Source organism: Arvicola amphibius, chromosome 1, assembly GCF_903992535.2.
Source record: "Arvicola amphibius chromosome 1, mArvAmp1.2, whole genome shotgun sequence".
NCBI classification, from domain to species: Eukaryota; Metazoa; Chordata; class Mammalia; order Rodentia; family Cricetidae; genus Arvicola; species Arvicola amphibius.
Genome location: NC_052047.1, coordinates 69,739,027 through 69,752,776, shown reverse-complemented (window position 1 = coordinate 69,752,776; position 13,750 = coordinate 69,739,027). Strand labels below are relative to the sequence as shown.

Here is a 13,750-nt window from a genome sequence, read left to right as displayed (position 1 = left end):
GAGAGAGAGAGAGAGAGAGAGAGAGAGAGAGAGAGAGAGAGAGAGAGAGAGAACAAATTTACAGCACATGTCCCCCACTCTGAGCTGAAGACCAAACCTAGCCCTTATACTAGTCAGGCAAGCACCCCACCACTGAGCCAAATCCCCAGAGCCCCAGATCAAAAAGTCAGCATCACAAATTAGCTTTTTACCTTGGCATCAGAATTATATCTGTCCTCTCTTGTTGTAGAACTGGGGCCTTTGGAAAGCCTGCAGAGCAAAGACTACAGTGAGAGGCGAGCTTCATTTTTTTTTTTTTTTAATCCTAGGAAAAGCAAGCCATCTAGTTTTTGTTTTATTTTGGTTTGGTTAAGCTTATTGGAGACAGGGTTTCTCTGTGTAGCCCTGGCTGTCCGGGAACTCACTCTGTAGACCAGGTTGGCCTCCAACTCTGAGATCTGCCTGCCTCTGCCCCCCGAGTGCTGAGAGATTAAAGGTGTGCTCCACCACAGCCAGCTACATGGCAGCTTTTATTTGTTTCTATGTCAACTTCTGAAACAATCAAGCTTGCAGATTCATCTTTCTGCTTCTACTTCTCTCAGTCTAGAATGTTCTCAAGGAACACTCCCTCTGGATTCCACAGTCAAGAGCAACAGGTACTCTATTTGCACAATGTCCTCTCTTTAAAGATAAGCTGAGGGTTCTTGTAGCTTTTGCTGCCTGAATTGCCCCAGCTGAGAAAACCCTTGAACACGTTAATCAGAAGTCTAAATGTAGGAAAGTCTGTCCATTGTTATTGGGCATCTCTTGCCAGGAAGAAAGAGTCAAACATTAAAAACTATAAAAGCCAGGGGCTGGAGAGATGACCCAGTGGTTAAGAACACTGCTCTTGCAGAGGACCCAGCTTTGATCCTAACAGTCACCCGGCAGTTGACAGCTGTGTGTAACTCCAGTTCCACCCTCTTCTGGCCTCTGTGGGCATCAGTCATGCAAGAGAGTCATAGACATACATGCAAGCAAAACACCCATACATATAAAAATAATTTTTAAAAAACTGAAAAAAGAACAATATTGAGGGAGAGAACTCAGGAGAAGATAACCACATTTTCTGCTAACTTTGACATTAAAAAACCCAAACAACCAATAAGACCACTTAAAGCCGGAACACTATCTTTACACCTTGTGTGGGTCTTACGATTGGAATGGAAGAGTAGTGCTCTGATCCTAAGTAAAGGACTTAACCCTCCTGAGATAGGGCCTGGGGGTCTATTGCAGGGGAGACCATACCTAGCAGATGCGAATCTCAGCTCAGTCGCCAGTGCTGCCAAAGTAAAGGTCCTAAGATAGAGAACTCTGCACCTGTCACTCCTCCAACCTAGTCCAGTGTTTGCTTGGCTTCTGGTCCATGAAGTCGACTAACTCATGGCCGTGCCACAGACTGGACTGTGAAATCTCATTGGATATATAAGGATGGGGTGGTTATAACTACTAAAAATATCAATTTGAAGCTAGTCAGTATTGTAATATAAACACTTACACTTGAAAGGTTTCAAAAACAGTGTAACTCTGTGCCGTTGCTCCGTAGACGTCCACCAACGACACATCAGCACCCTGCTGGAGAAGAAGGCTGATCATGTCCTTAGACTGAGCTCTCACAGCGTGGATGAGGGCAGACCTAAAAGAACAAACGTAATGTCACACTTCACTTTAGTCATTTGTTCGTGTTTATTTATTTATTTTGAGACCGAGACTCTCTACATAGCCCTGGTTGTCCTGGTACTTATTAGGTAGACCAGGCAAGCGCCACCAACACCAGGCTTCCTGACACACTTTATTAAAGTCATACAAACAACTGTCTGACTTTCCCTCTAGCCTGTGTGTTAGAGCAGTCATTAGCAGTTAAGAACAGACAAAACCATTGCGGGGGGGGAGGGATGTCATTCACTGATCTTTGTTACCTCTAATGCTAAAGGGGAGAACCCAGAGGCCTCCTGCGCCACTGCTGTGCTGCTCAGTAGAATTCCATGCCATGCAGGGGCTAGTGCCATGCCTAGATCATTTACCTGAAGTGGGCGAAATTAAATGAAGAAGTCTCCACGACTTTCCTAGCCTGATGTAATAGACCGTAATTCATAGTCAGCAACAGGCCAAATAAGGGAAAGTTATTGGTGTTATTTCAAAAGTTATTAATATAAAATATTAGTAGTAAAGATAATATCAGGTTGGAGAAATGGCTCAGTGGTTAAAAACACTTGTTTGTTCTTGCAGAGGACCTGGGTTCTATTCTCAGCACGCACATGGTAGCTTACAACCACATATAGCTCCAGCTCCAAATGATCTGACACCCTCTTCTGACTTCCTTAGGTACCAGACATGTATGTGGTACACAGAAATCTATGCAGACAAAACATTCATAAACATAAAATATAAATAGAACTTTAAAATTAAAGGTAATTTTTGGTAACAGTGATTTAGTTAATGAGGCTGACTACCTTGTGCTAGGTGCTGATATCAATGCTATATAGACATGTGAAAACAACTCTTCAAGAATATTATCCTGATTTTGGCAGACTAGAGAGCTAGCTCAGTAATTAAGAGCACTTAATGCTCTTGTAGAGAAGGCCCAGTTTCAGACCCAGTTATGATGGTGCAAAACTGTGACCCCAATTCCAGGGAATCTGATGCCCTCTTTTTGTATCTATAAGCACTAGACAGACAAATGGTACACATGTATACATACAAGCAAAACATTCATACATATAAATAAGATAAATGATAAAAAGGAATATTATCCTTATGTTCATCTCAGAAAATATATTTGGTGATAAATAATAGTTGTGAGGCCATGCATTAATCAGGAAGGCACAGATAAACCCAGTCTTGTGAGAAGGAAGCTAAGTCATCTTTACCCATCTCTTATTACCTCCTTTCATTACTGGAAGTTTACTCGGGTGAAGTTAGGTAGGTCCTCTGTACATGCCAGTCCAATACGCAAACGTCTACTGGAGTTTTAAGGGTTGAGGAGTTGGCCCGAGGAGGTTGAACCACTGAGGTGATTAGATCACATGGGTGCTAATGGCATCTGTATATCAATTCATTTGTGGGATTGTTGATAGCTTGTCTATTAGGATGCGGGTTCTGGGGAAGGACCTGGGTCACTAGGGCGTGTCCTTTGAAGGTTTTGCCTTGTCAAGGTAACCTTCTGTTTTTCTGTGTCCTGGCTTTAAGGAGATGAAACCTTCCCCTGCTTCATGCCCCCACTTCCTGTCATAATCTACCTTACCTCTGGTTCTAAGGTAACTCTAGTCCACCGTGGATTGGAGCCCATGAAACTGTGACGCAAAATAAATCTTTCTTCCATTAAATGGTTTCTTCTATGTATTTGACAAGCTGAACACATCAGCATAAATCAGAGAATGATGGGGAGACATTGATCGATAATCTAATAAGACACAATCTAGTCATTTGGAGATAATCCAACACTAATATTCTTCAGACAAAGCAACTTAAAGCAAAGAACCATCAAAGATAGAAAGCAATTTTCAAAAGTATTTCTCACTAATATAGCATTTTAGAGGAAATGTATGCAAGAGACAGAGGTGGGAAATACTGTAAAATTATTAAGAATTTCATTGGAATCTTAAACTAGCAGTTTACATTTCTAAAAATAAGGCTAATATGAAACTATTTTAGTTAATATAAAATCATATGACTAAAAAGTCGACTTCAAGTAACAAAGATCTGTCAATATTAGAAGGAAATGTGAGCCCTGCCATACAGTTTTGGGTGTGTGTGTGTGAGAGAGAGAGAAAGAGACAGACAGACAGACAGACAGACAGACAGACAAAGTTGAACAGTTAATCTCTACCTACCTGTTAATTTGTTTTAATGTGTTTCCTATAAGTGTAAGCTAAATTCTTATGAATTTAGTATTGATGTTTTAAATTACTGCAACCACTCTAGCATGTTGGAAGGATTTAAAGGGTTTGAAGGTACCTCTTGAAGTTATCCACGGCGTTTATATTGGATGCGGCCCGTAACAACAGCTCCACCATCTCCAATTTGTTTTCCAGCACGGCCAGTATAAGCGGTGTGTAGCCATTCTGTGAAAACAAGAACAGCTGACAACTCCCGCAGTGACATATTTCTCAGTCAGATGCAACTCTACTAAGGCCCTGTGAAGGCAACTGTCTGGGCTGGTTTTGTGTGACATCTTGACACAAGCTGGAGTCATCAGAGGAAGGAGCCTCAGCTGAGGAAATGCTTCCTAGAGCTCCAGCTGTAAGGCATTTTCTCATTTAGTGATCAATGGGGGAGGGCCCAGCCCATGGCGGGTGGTGCCATCCCTGGGTTCTATAAGAAGATAGACTGACAGAGGAGCACTGGACAGAGCTTCCAAAGTTCAGTTGAAGAGTGGGAAGAGTGGGAATATGAGCAAAGAGGTCAAGACCATGATGGGGACACCCACTGAAACAGCTTACCTGAGCTAATGGGAGCTCACCAACTCTGGTCGGACAGGGAAGGACCAAACTAGACCCTGTGAATGTGGGTGACAGCATATGGTTGGGGCACACTGCAGGGCCACTGGCAGTGGCACCAGGATTTTTCCCAACTGCTTGGGCAGGCTTTTTGGAACCCATTCTCTTTGGATGGATACTTTGCTCAGCCTAGATATAGCAGGGAGGGCCTTGGTCCTTCCTCAAAGCAATATGCCTTACCCTCTCTGAGGAGTGGATGGGGGTGGGAGGAAAGGTGGAAGTAATGGGAGGAGGGGAGGTAGTGGGAACTGGGTTTTGTATGTAAAATGTAGATCTCTCTACTGGTAGTCTTACAAAGAGACTAAGTGACACATTGTCATACACACGCAGAAGACCTAGATTAGTCCCATGGAGTCTCCCTAACTGTTAGTCCAGAGTCCATGAGCTCCCATGACAAAGAGACTAAGTGACACATTGTCATACACATGCAGAAGACCTAGATTAGTCCCATGGAGTCTCCCTAACTGTTAGTCCAGAGTCCATGAGCTCCCATGAGCTCAGGTCAGTTATCTCTGTGGGTTCCCCCATCATGACCACCTGGCTCATACAATCCTTTTTCCCTTTCTTCAGCAAGACTCCCAGAGCTCAGTCCAGTGCTTGGCTGTCAATCTCTACCTCTACTTCCCTAAGTTACTGAATAGAGTATCTCTGCCAACAGATGATCAGTCTGATTGCAGCAGATGGCCAGTTTAGGCGCCCTCTGTAGTATTGCCAGGATTCTCAGCTGCGGCCATCCTCTTCCATTACTCCCCCTATATCCAGCCTCCAACCCAGATCTTGCTCCCTCAAGTTCCCATCCTTCCACCCCCACCCCAGTTTATCCAGGAGATCTCTTCTATTTCCCCTTCCCAGGGAAATCCACACATCCCTCTTTGGGCCCTCTTTGCTATCTAGCCTCTCTGGGGCTGCAGATTGTAGGTTGATTGTGGAAGTTCACAGTGACTCTATTCCCATCTTGACTCAAGATCAAAGAGTTCAAGTTTGCCAAGGCCAAATGACAGGATGTTTAGCCAAAGGTGTGGTCACTAGATGTGTTTTGACAATTAAGGAGCTGATTGCTTTCGCTTGTTCCTTGAACCATAGTGAGGAAGTCTTTTGCCCTCCCCTTTTGGGGGGTATAAAAGGATGATGAGAAATAAATTCGAGGTGGCTACAGTATTTACTGAGAGCCCTCCTGACTCTATCTTCTGTCTCTTGTCTCTTTCTCTTCTCAATCCTTACTCCCCATTTCAGGCACGTTCACCAGGTGGGCAGGTCCTGACAAAGGAGACCTAAAGGCAGGGACCAAGTGAAGGACAGTGTGAGTGAAAGGGGCTCAGATAATAGTAAAGAGGAAGTGCTGTGAGTAACTCGGAGGAAAGCTATAAATACGGGGAGGTGATGGAGGAGGGTCATCTGTCTATGTGTTACTTTCATTGGTTAATAAAGAAACTGCCTTGGCCCTTTGATAGGACAGAAAATTAGGTGGGTGGAGTAAACAGAACAGGATGCTGGGTAGAAGGCAGTGAGGCAGTCACCATAATTCTCCAACCCAAGACAGACGCAGGTTAGGATCTTTCCTGGTAAGCCACCACCTTGTGGTGCTACACAGATTATTAGAAATGGGTTAATCAAGATGTGAGAGTTAGCCAATAAGAGGCTAGAACTAATGGGCCAAGCAGTATTTAAAAGAATACCGTTTCTGTGTAATTATTTCAGGTGTAAAGCTAGCCAGGTGGCAGGACACAGTCCGCCATTCCTTCTACAGGGAGGGTAATAGTAGCCAGCTGTTTATACATTTGCTTAAAGATATTTTAAAAGCCAGAGGAGCTGAAATAGAGCAGCAGCAAGCACAGAGGCTTTCCGAGTTTGTAGAGCAGGTGTGCCTTTAGCTTCCTGAGCACGGGACCTTGGATGCAAACACACACGAGAGAATTGGAGTGAAAATCCAACAACATGATGAGTATGATCCTGGAGGAGTCCCAGTGGATGCCTAGTCTGTGGGCACTTATGTGGCACAGTTTGGATTTGTGCCCTGAATGGAGGGAGGTATTTCCCTCTGGAACAGTTAGAAGTGAAGCAAAACCCTCTGCACTGCTAGAGGAGCTGTTTGGTGATGATCAGTTTGACTGCTGGGCTTGAGGAAGAAGCCCTCCCTCACTTCTGACCATGAATGATGAGAGGTAGAAACCTTGTTGTGAGATTGAGCAGGAGCTAAAGGGCTTGAGAGATGTGGTACTATCCTTTAAAATAAAAATGAGATTCTGCAAGTCTTCTCTTTTCGGAAGGGCACTCTTCTGCCTGCCATAGTGGCTGGGTTAGATCCACTTAGGGGGCTGTCTATGTTGCAAAGACCTCCTGGAATATGGCAACACTCACCATTAGTCATGCATCTCATCCACAAGCTAGTATTAGGGCGACAATTAGCAGAGAAGAGGATGTGCAAGGTTTCAGATGATTCCAGAGATGGAGCAATTGGACACTTAGGGAAATTTAGTCAGGGTGCATGTGTCAATCCCATTTAAACAATTCAAGGAATTTAAAATAGTCTGTTCTCCATATAGGCCCCCTGCTCCTTTTACACAAACTCTGTTAGAAAACATGGCTGTAGAGACCTTGCCTCCCAGTGATCAGAAACAGATGGCCAAAGCTTGTCTGTCAGGCAGGGACTACCTGTTGTGGAAAAATGAATTTGCTGAACAATGTCAAGTCACAGCTGAAATAAAGTGGTCCCAATAAATTCCCATTACTTTTGATATGCTTGCTGGAGAAGGCATTTATCAGGAGACAGATCAGCAGTTAAATTATGATGTGGCAGTGTATGCCCAGATTAGTGCAGCTGCCAAGAAGGCCTGAAATAAATTTCCATCTTCTGGAAAGTATACTGAGGACTTGTCAAAAATAAGGCAGGAACCTGATGAATTATTTTAGGACTTTGTCTCTAGGCTAATGCTGACAACGGGCAGGTGAATTGGGGATGGAGAATCTAGGCCTTTGCTAACGAGCTAGTGTATGAGAATGCTAATGCTGCCTATCAGGCTGCTTTGAGACCTTTTAGAAAGAAAAACAACATCTCTGATTATATTCACCTTTGTTCAAATACTGGGCCCTCATATAGTCAGGGCTTAGCTGTTGGGGCAGCTGGCCCAATCCCTGCGTTCAGGGGCGTGGCTGCCCCAGCGGAGTAGGATACCCCTTAAATAGGATCGGGGGCCGGAAGGACCCCCCCGCATTACCTTCTACTCCGCTGGACCCTTGGTTCTGTAAGTTCCCTTATTTCCCCTTTTATTAAAACTGATTTATTATAAAAGGACTATCTTGGTTATTTCCTAACCCCTCCGACCGCCGGTACCGCCAGTACACGCCGGTACACTTAGCCACATCACAGGGAAAAATAGTTAAGGATGTTCTCTTCTGATAAAGAAATCAAGGCCCAGGGAGAGGGAGAACTAACAGATCTCCTGGAAGTTGCTTTGGGTGTATTTGGATGGGATATGAGAGCAAGCAGTGTCCTGATAAAGGAACAACCCTGGAGATCAAAAAAAAAAGATGCAAGAGAGAAAAACATAGGGATAATGGATGTCAATCAAAAAGGATGCCCAAGGGAATCCCCTGCAGGGAAATTGGCAGAGGGGCCTTCCTCAGGCCCCCCAAAATGGGGCAATTCAGCAGGAAATCCATTTAGGCTCTCTGCAGAGCAACCCCAAACAGTGCAGTATTGGGTATCAGCTCTTCCATCTACACAGTTTTAACTCCCCAAATGGGGTGCAAGCTTTCTCCACTGGTGTTTATTGGTCTTTGCCAAAAAACTAGGAAGAAGTAGTACTACCATGCAGCTCCCAGCATGATTGACACTGATTATGAAGGAGAAATCAAGGTATGACTCACTCACCTAATAGAATTTCTATGGTAAAGACAGGCCAGAGACCTTCACAATTAATTTTACTTCCCCAAATGCAAACAAGAAATCAAGTTAAAAGAGGTAAGAGAGGAGAAGCTGGGTTTGGTTTATCTGATGCCTATTGGCTACAAGTCATAGGTCCACAGTGCCCAGAATTTACTTTGTTTATAAATGGAAAGAGCTTATTTGGCCTCCTGGAGAATGGTGCATATGTGTCTGTTATTACTGCCAGTCAAGGGCCTTCAATGTGGCCAAAGATGGAAACTATTGCACAGCTACAAGGGATTGGTCCTGAGCAAAGTAACAAAAAACTTTCCTGGAAAAATGAAGAAGACCATGAAGGAACTTTTTGGCCATATATTGTTCCCCACTTGTCTGTAAATCTATGGGGTTGAGAGGTTATTAGCCAAATTGGAGTGTATTTGTATAGCCCCAATGCAATTATTGCTAGCCAAATAGTCCAACAAGGATTGCTACTCAATCGGGGCTCAGCAGGGAGAATGAAAGAAAAACTGATCCTACCATGCCTAGCAAGAGACCTTCCAAAGCAGGATTAGGATTTTTTAGGAGAAGCCACTAGAAACCTGCACTCCATGCAGACCCTACTATTTGGAAAAATGAGGAGCCTGTAAGAGTGTATCAGTGGCCTCTAACAAAAGAGAAGACACAAGCTGTCCAGCAGCTAGTGCAGGAACAGCTGAATAGTGACCGTGTTGTACACTCTAATTCTCCTATTTTCGTGATTAAAAAGAAATCTGGGAAATGGATTAGTAATACTAGATGTAAGGAAAGTTAATGGAATCATTCATCTAATGGGAGCTTTACAACCTGGATTACCTTCTCCTACAGCCATACCAAAAGATACCTATAAAGTTATTTTAGATTTAAAGGATTGTTTTTACCACCCCTTTGGCTCCCCAAGATTGTCAAAGATTTGCATTTAGTGTTCTACCAATTAATTTCAAAGAGCCCATGGGGAGATATCATTTGAAGGTATTGCCCCAGGGTATGGCTAATAGTCCAATATGAAATTATATATTATTCATTATATAGATATTTTGCTTGCCCATAAAAAATGAAGGAGTTTTACTTGCAACATATGGACAGCTTCAGCAGGGCCTTGCCCATGCAGGGTTATTAATTGCCCCAGAAAGTGCCCCCAGAGACAGCCACCTTTTCAGTATTTGGGGCATATTTTGTATCATAAAGAAATTAAGCCTCAGAAACTAAAAAATAGAAAAGATAATATTCAAATTTTAAATGATTTTCAGAAATTACTGGGGGAATGGCCCTATTTGAAGTTGTCTATGAAGGGTCTTGAGCCGTTCAGTGAGATTCTTAAGGAAATAGTGATCCCCGCTTCCCTAGACATCTTACAGACGCTGCTAGGCAAATGTTGGCTCAGGTGGAGCATGTCACTCAACATCAGCAAAGTATGTTAAGTTCATTATGCAAAACCATGGGAAACCTATATGCTTCCCACATGATATATTCCAACAGCTGTGTTATGATGAAATGGGCAGTTATTGTGGCTGCATCGACCTGTTTCCCCTACCCAAGTGTTGAACCCTTATTATGAAGCAATAGCTTGTTTAGTACAGAAAAGCCAGATAGAAGCTAGGTGATATTTTGCAGCAAACCAAGTGTAATCAATGTTCCTTATACTAAAAAAACAGGTGGTTTCGTTATTTCAAAATAATGATTCTTGGGCAATTGCTTTTGCTCAATTTTTGAGCCAAGTTGATATTCCAGCTAATTGATAGTTACAATTTTCCATAATTTTCTGAGAAATTGCCATACTGATTTCCAAAATGGCTGTAAACTTTGTACTTCCACCAGCAATAGAAGAGTGTTCCCCTTACTCTACATCCTCTCCAGCAAAACTTGTCATCAGTGTTTTTGATCTTGGCCATTCTGACAGGTGTAAGATGGTATCTCAGAGTTGTTTTGATTTGCATTTTCCTGATGAGCATTCCTTAAATGTCTTTTGGCCATTTGAGTTTCTTCTGTTGAGAATTCTGTTTCAAACTATACCCCAGCCTTTGAGTTTTTTTCTGTGTCTAAGTGGTCATGAACAAAGGGAGCATTGCACAACAAATCTTTTTCTTTTGTTAAAACCATGTTTTACCAATTGTGGTGGTTTGAAAGAAAACGGCCCCCATAGGCTCATAAGAAGTGGCACTATTAGGCAGTATGGCCCTGTTGGAATCGGTGTGGCTTTATTGGAGGAAGTGTGTGACTATGGCTTTGAGGTCTTAAATGTTCAAGCTAGGTATAGTGTGACAATCATTCACGTCCTGCCAGTTCCTTCTCCAGCATCACATCTACCTGCATGCCACCATCTCCCACCATGATGATAATGGATTAATCCTCTGAAACTCTAAGTTACTTCAAATTACATGTTTTCCTTTGTAAGAGTTTCTGTGGTCATGGTGTCTCTTCACAGCAATAGAAGTCCCAACTAAGACAATTCAGAAAGAAACCTTTGGTGACATATTTAAAACATACATCTCTTTTACATTTAACTTATATTATTAATACAGTTTTCTCAAATAATTTTTGTGGATACATAAACCATTTTTAGTTAAGGAATGCTCACTTTAGCCTCTATATGTGGAAATGGTTCCAGGAGAATGCCTTTAAACTATCCGGGAAATAAAGGTGGGTGTTACCTTTGCCTTAATTTCAGTGTTTGCTCTGAACTCCAGAAGTGTGGAGGCTATGGAGGCGCTGTTGTTGTGGACCGCATAGTGGAGAGCGGTGTTTTGATTTGCATCAATGGCATTTGAGTTGGCACCGTTTTTCAGGAGAACCTTTACACATTCCTCGTGCCTGCGCTGTGCTGCCTGTGGGGATTGTCCCAAGGGAAAGACTGTCAGCTAAAGAAATTCGAGATAATCTTTCCACAAGTTCCACCAAATAGTTACATTTAAATGTCAGAAATTTATTTTTATTCAAGTTTAAAAAAAAAAAAGGTTTTGAGACTGTGTTCTCATGTATCCCAGGCTGTAATGAAACCTGCATGTCCTGGGTTTGTGTGGCACAGTCCTCAAGCCCCTGCCTCCAGTGCTACAGGACATGGGCCCCATGTCCGCCTCCCACATGATGGGGTACAGGCCTCCCACACCTGGATATCCGCGAGTTGTACTCCTCCGTCTAGGGCTGCACTTGTCGGCCCTAATTACCTTGATCAGAGCTGTACTTTCGTCGCTGTCTCGGGCTTCAATGTTGCATTCATACCATAGCAAGAGGGTCGCCATTTCAGCCTGGCCATGAGCGCAGGCGTAGTGCAGAGCAGTCCTGTGAGAGAGAGCATGCCCGAGAGCTACCCTACCGTACAGCGTTAAGACGGTAAGACAACAGGGACTGCCCTCACTTCTCCTCCAAAGCAGAGGAACCTGTTGGAATTTCTTTCTTTCTACTCAGCAGTGCTGAGAATAGAGCACAGTTAAACCTGGATGATCCCAACGGGTGTGGTATCACAGCAGAGACAATGGGAGATTTGGAATGCCTTGTTGACTGAGGTCTGCCTGAAGTAGGGACCACGCTGGCAAGCAGCATGGCTTCCACAGTCTCAAAACTGAGAAAGTCTCCAGGGAACAAACCGCTTCAGCATCAAGGAAGTAACTAAAGCTAATGGGGCTCTTGTGGGAAGTTGAGAGCCTCACGCACCCTGTGATGAAGACCGCTGCTAATCAAACTATCCCACTTAGGAACCAGAAGGAATCAGCAAATGGTAAGTAAAGATGGCCACGCTGAATAACCGACTCTGAAGATAATCTAGCCTCTCGCTTCAGCTGCCATGTAAGGTCCCTCAGGAAGTAATAGGTATTCCCTTGTTCCCGGGAAATAAAACGAATATGGGATTTTATTGAATGAAGTTTTGTCCTGGGACTCACAGCAACTAGCAGTTCGTTCATGTGCACATTTACAGAAAATGCTGTGTATTTCAACTGTGTGGGTGAAATCACATTTAAACTGTCAATAAAGCAGAATATTATGGGGGTTGGAGCCCAACTAAGAAGGAAGTAAGTCTTCCTTCTTTCTCTTCTTCTTTGCTTCTCATTAAGAATGCCTAGACTCGGGCTGGAGAGATGGCTCAGCGGTTAAGAGCATTACCTGCTCTTCCAAAGGTCCTGAGTTCAATTCCCAGCAACCACATGGTGGCTCATAACCATCTGTAATGAGATCTGGTGCCCTCTTCTGGCCTGTAGGCATACATACATACAGAATATTGTATACATAATAAATAAGTAAATAAATATTTTTGAAAAAAAAAAAAGAATGCCTAGACTCTAGACCCATCCAGGGTGTGCAGGTTTCAGGTGCTGAGGAGCCGTGGTGGGGAGAAAGCCCAGCGTCCTCTGTGAAAGCATGTCTCGGCCTCCTTTCTCCAGTATTTAGGGGCCAAGACTTCTCCTAGGACCCTGCTGCCACTCACTCACACCTGTTCCGGGCCATCCCCACCCTGTGCCCTCTGACCTTTTCTTCCTGTCTGTAATGTTCACGTTCACATCCCCAAATTCGAGCATCTTCTGCACTTGGGTTATGTCTCCCATGCTCGCAGCTTTGTGTATCTTTTTCACAGGTGTGTAGCCAGTGAGGTACCTGTGCCATTCTTGGTTCTCAGCATTGGCATGTCTAAAGCCCAGGAAGCCCCAGGGCAAATGGCCCTTGAAGATCTTCTTCATGACTCAGATTGCGGCCCTTCACCCCTGGACTCTTGCTTATATTGCCTTCCCTTCTCCCACTAACAGACTCAATGCAGTGCTCACAGGAGTCCAGTACCTCTGGGTCCCAATCTTAGCCACTGCCAGTACCAATGCAGAGCCAACCAAGTCTAGGGATCTCGCCAGGATGCGCCCACAGAGAAGCCCCAAGTTTTAACATCCCTCCACCTCTTAGGCAGTTGGCAGGACTGTCGTTGCCAAGCAACGCCGTGTGCGCATGCTCCAGAGCGGACCTCGGGCACCAATCACCTCAGGCAACCGACAGTGCTCAGTGCGCAAGCCAGGCTCGTGAACTACTGGGCATTCAAGTGTCCAACATGTGCACCACTAGGAGGATCCAGATGCTATGCTCAAGGTCTGCTCGCAACCTTGGAATGGAGCTCTCTTAGAGTGGATCTCCATGCGGCTGAAGACTCCAAGAAAACCTTCCTCAGAACTCTAACTTTGAGGAGGGCAGTATCTTGAATGCCCTGCCAGCCTGGGTGACATAGTGAGATCCTTTCTCCACAAGCGAACAAATGCTCTCAGAATCTCCATTTGGGCCGTTTATGCCTCCCCACCATCTCCCTACCACCTCCCCACCTGCACCAGCAATTGCAACAACAGAATGCTGTTTTGGTGTT

At 44.1% G+C, this 13,750-nt stretch overlaps 1 protein-coding gene across 1 annotated transcript in view; it reads right to left on the bottom strand.

Moving 5' to 3' along the window:
• The window catches only part of LOC119810605, a 125,640-nt gene extending 112,552 nt beyond the window's left edge, over positions 1-13,088 (bottom strand). Inside the window, exons 1-6 of the mRNA XM_042055044.1 lie at positions 12,880-13,088; positions 11,583-11,697; positions 11,070-11,243; positions 3,976-4,082; positions 1,517-1,654; positions 192-249 (exon numbers count right to left, since the gene is read on the bottom strand). Of these exons, the coding sequence (XP_041910978.1) occupies positions 192-249; positions 1,517-1,654; positions 3,976-4,082; positions 11,070-11,243; positions 11,583-11,697; positions 12,880-13,088 (801 nt within the window). The remainder of the gene's footprint in view (positions 1-191; positions 250-1,516; positions 1,655-3,975; positions 4,083-11,069; positions 11,244-11,582; positions 11,698-12,879) is intronic.
• Between the last annotated feature and the right edge of the window lie 662 nt (positions 13,089-13,750).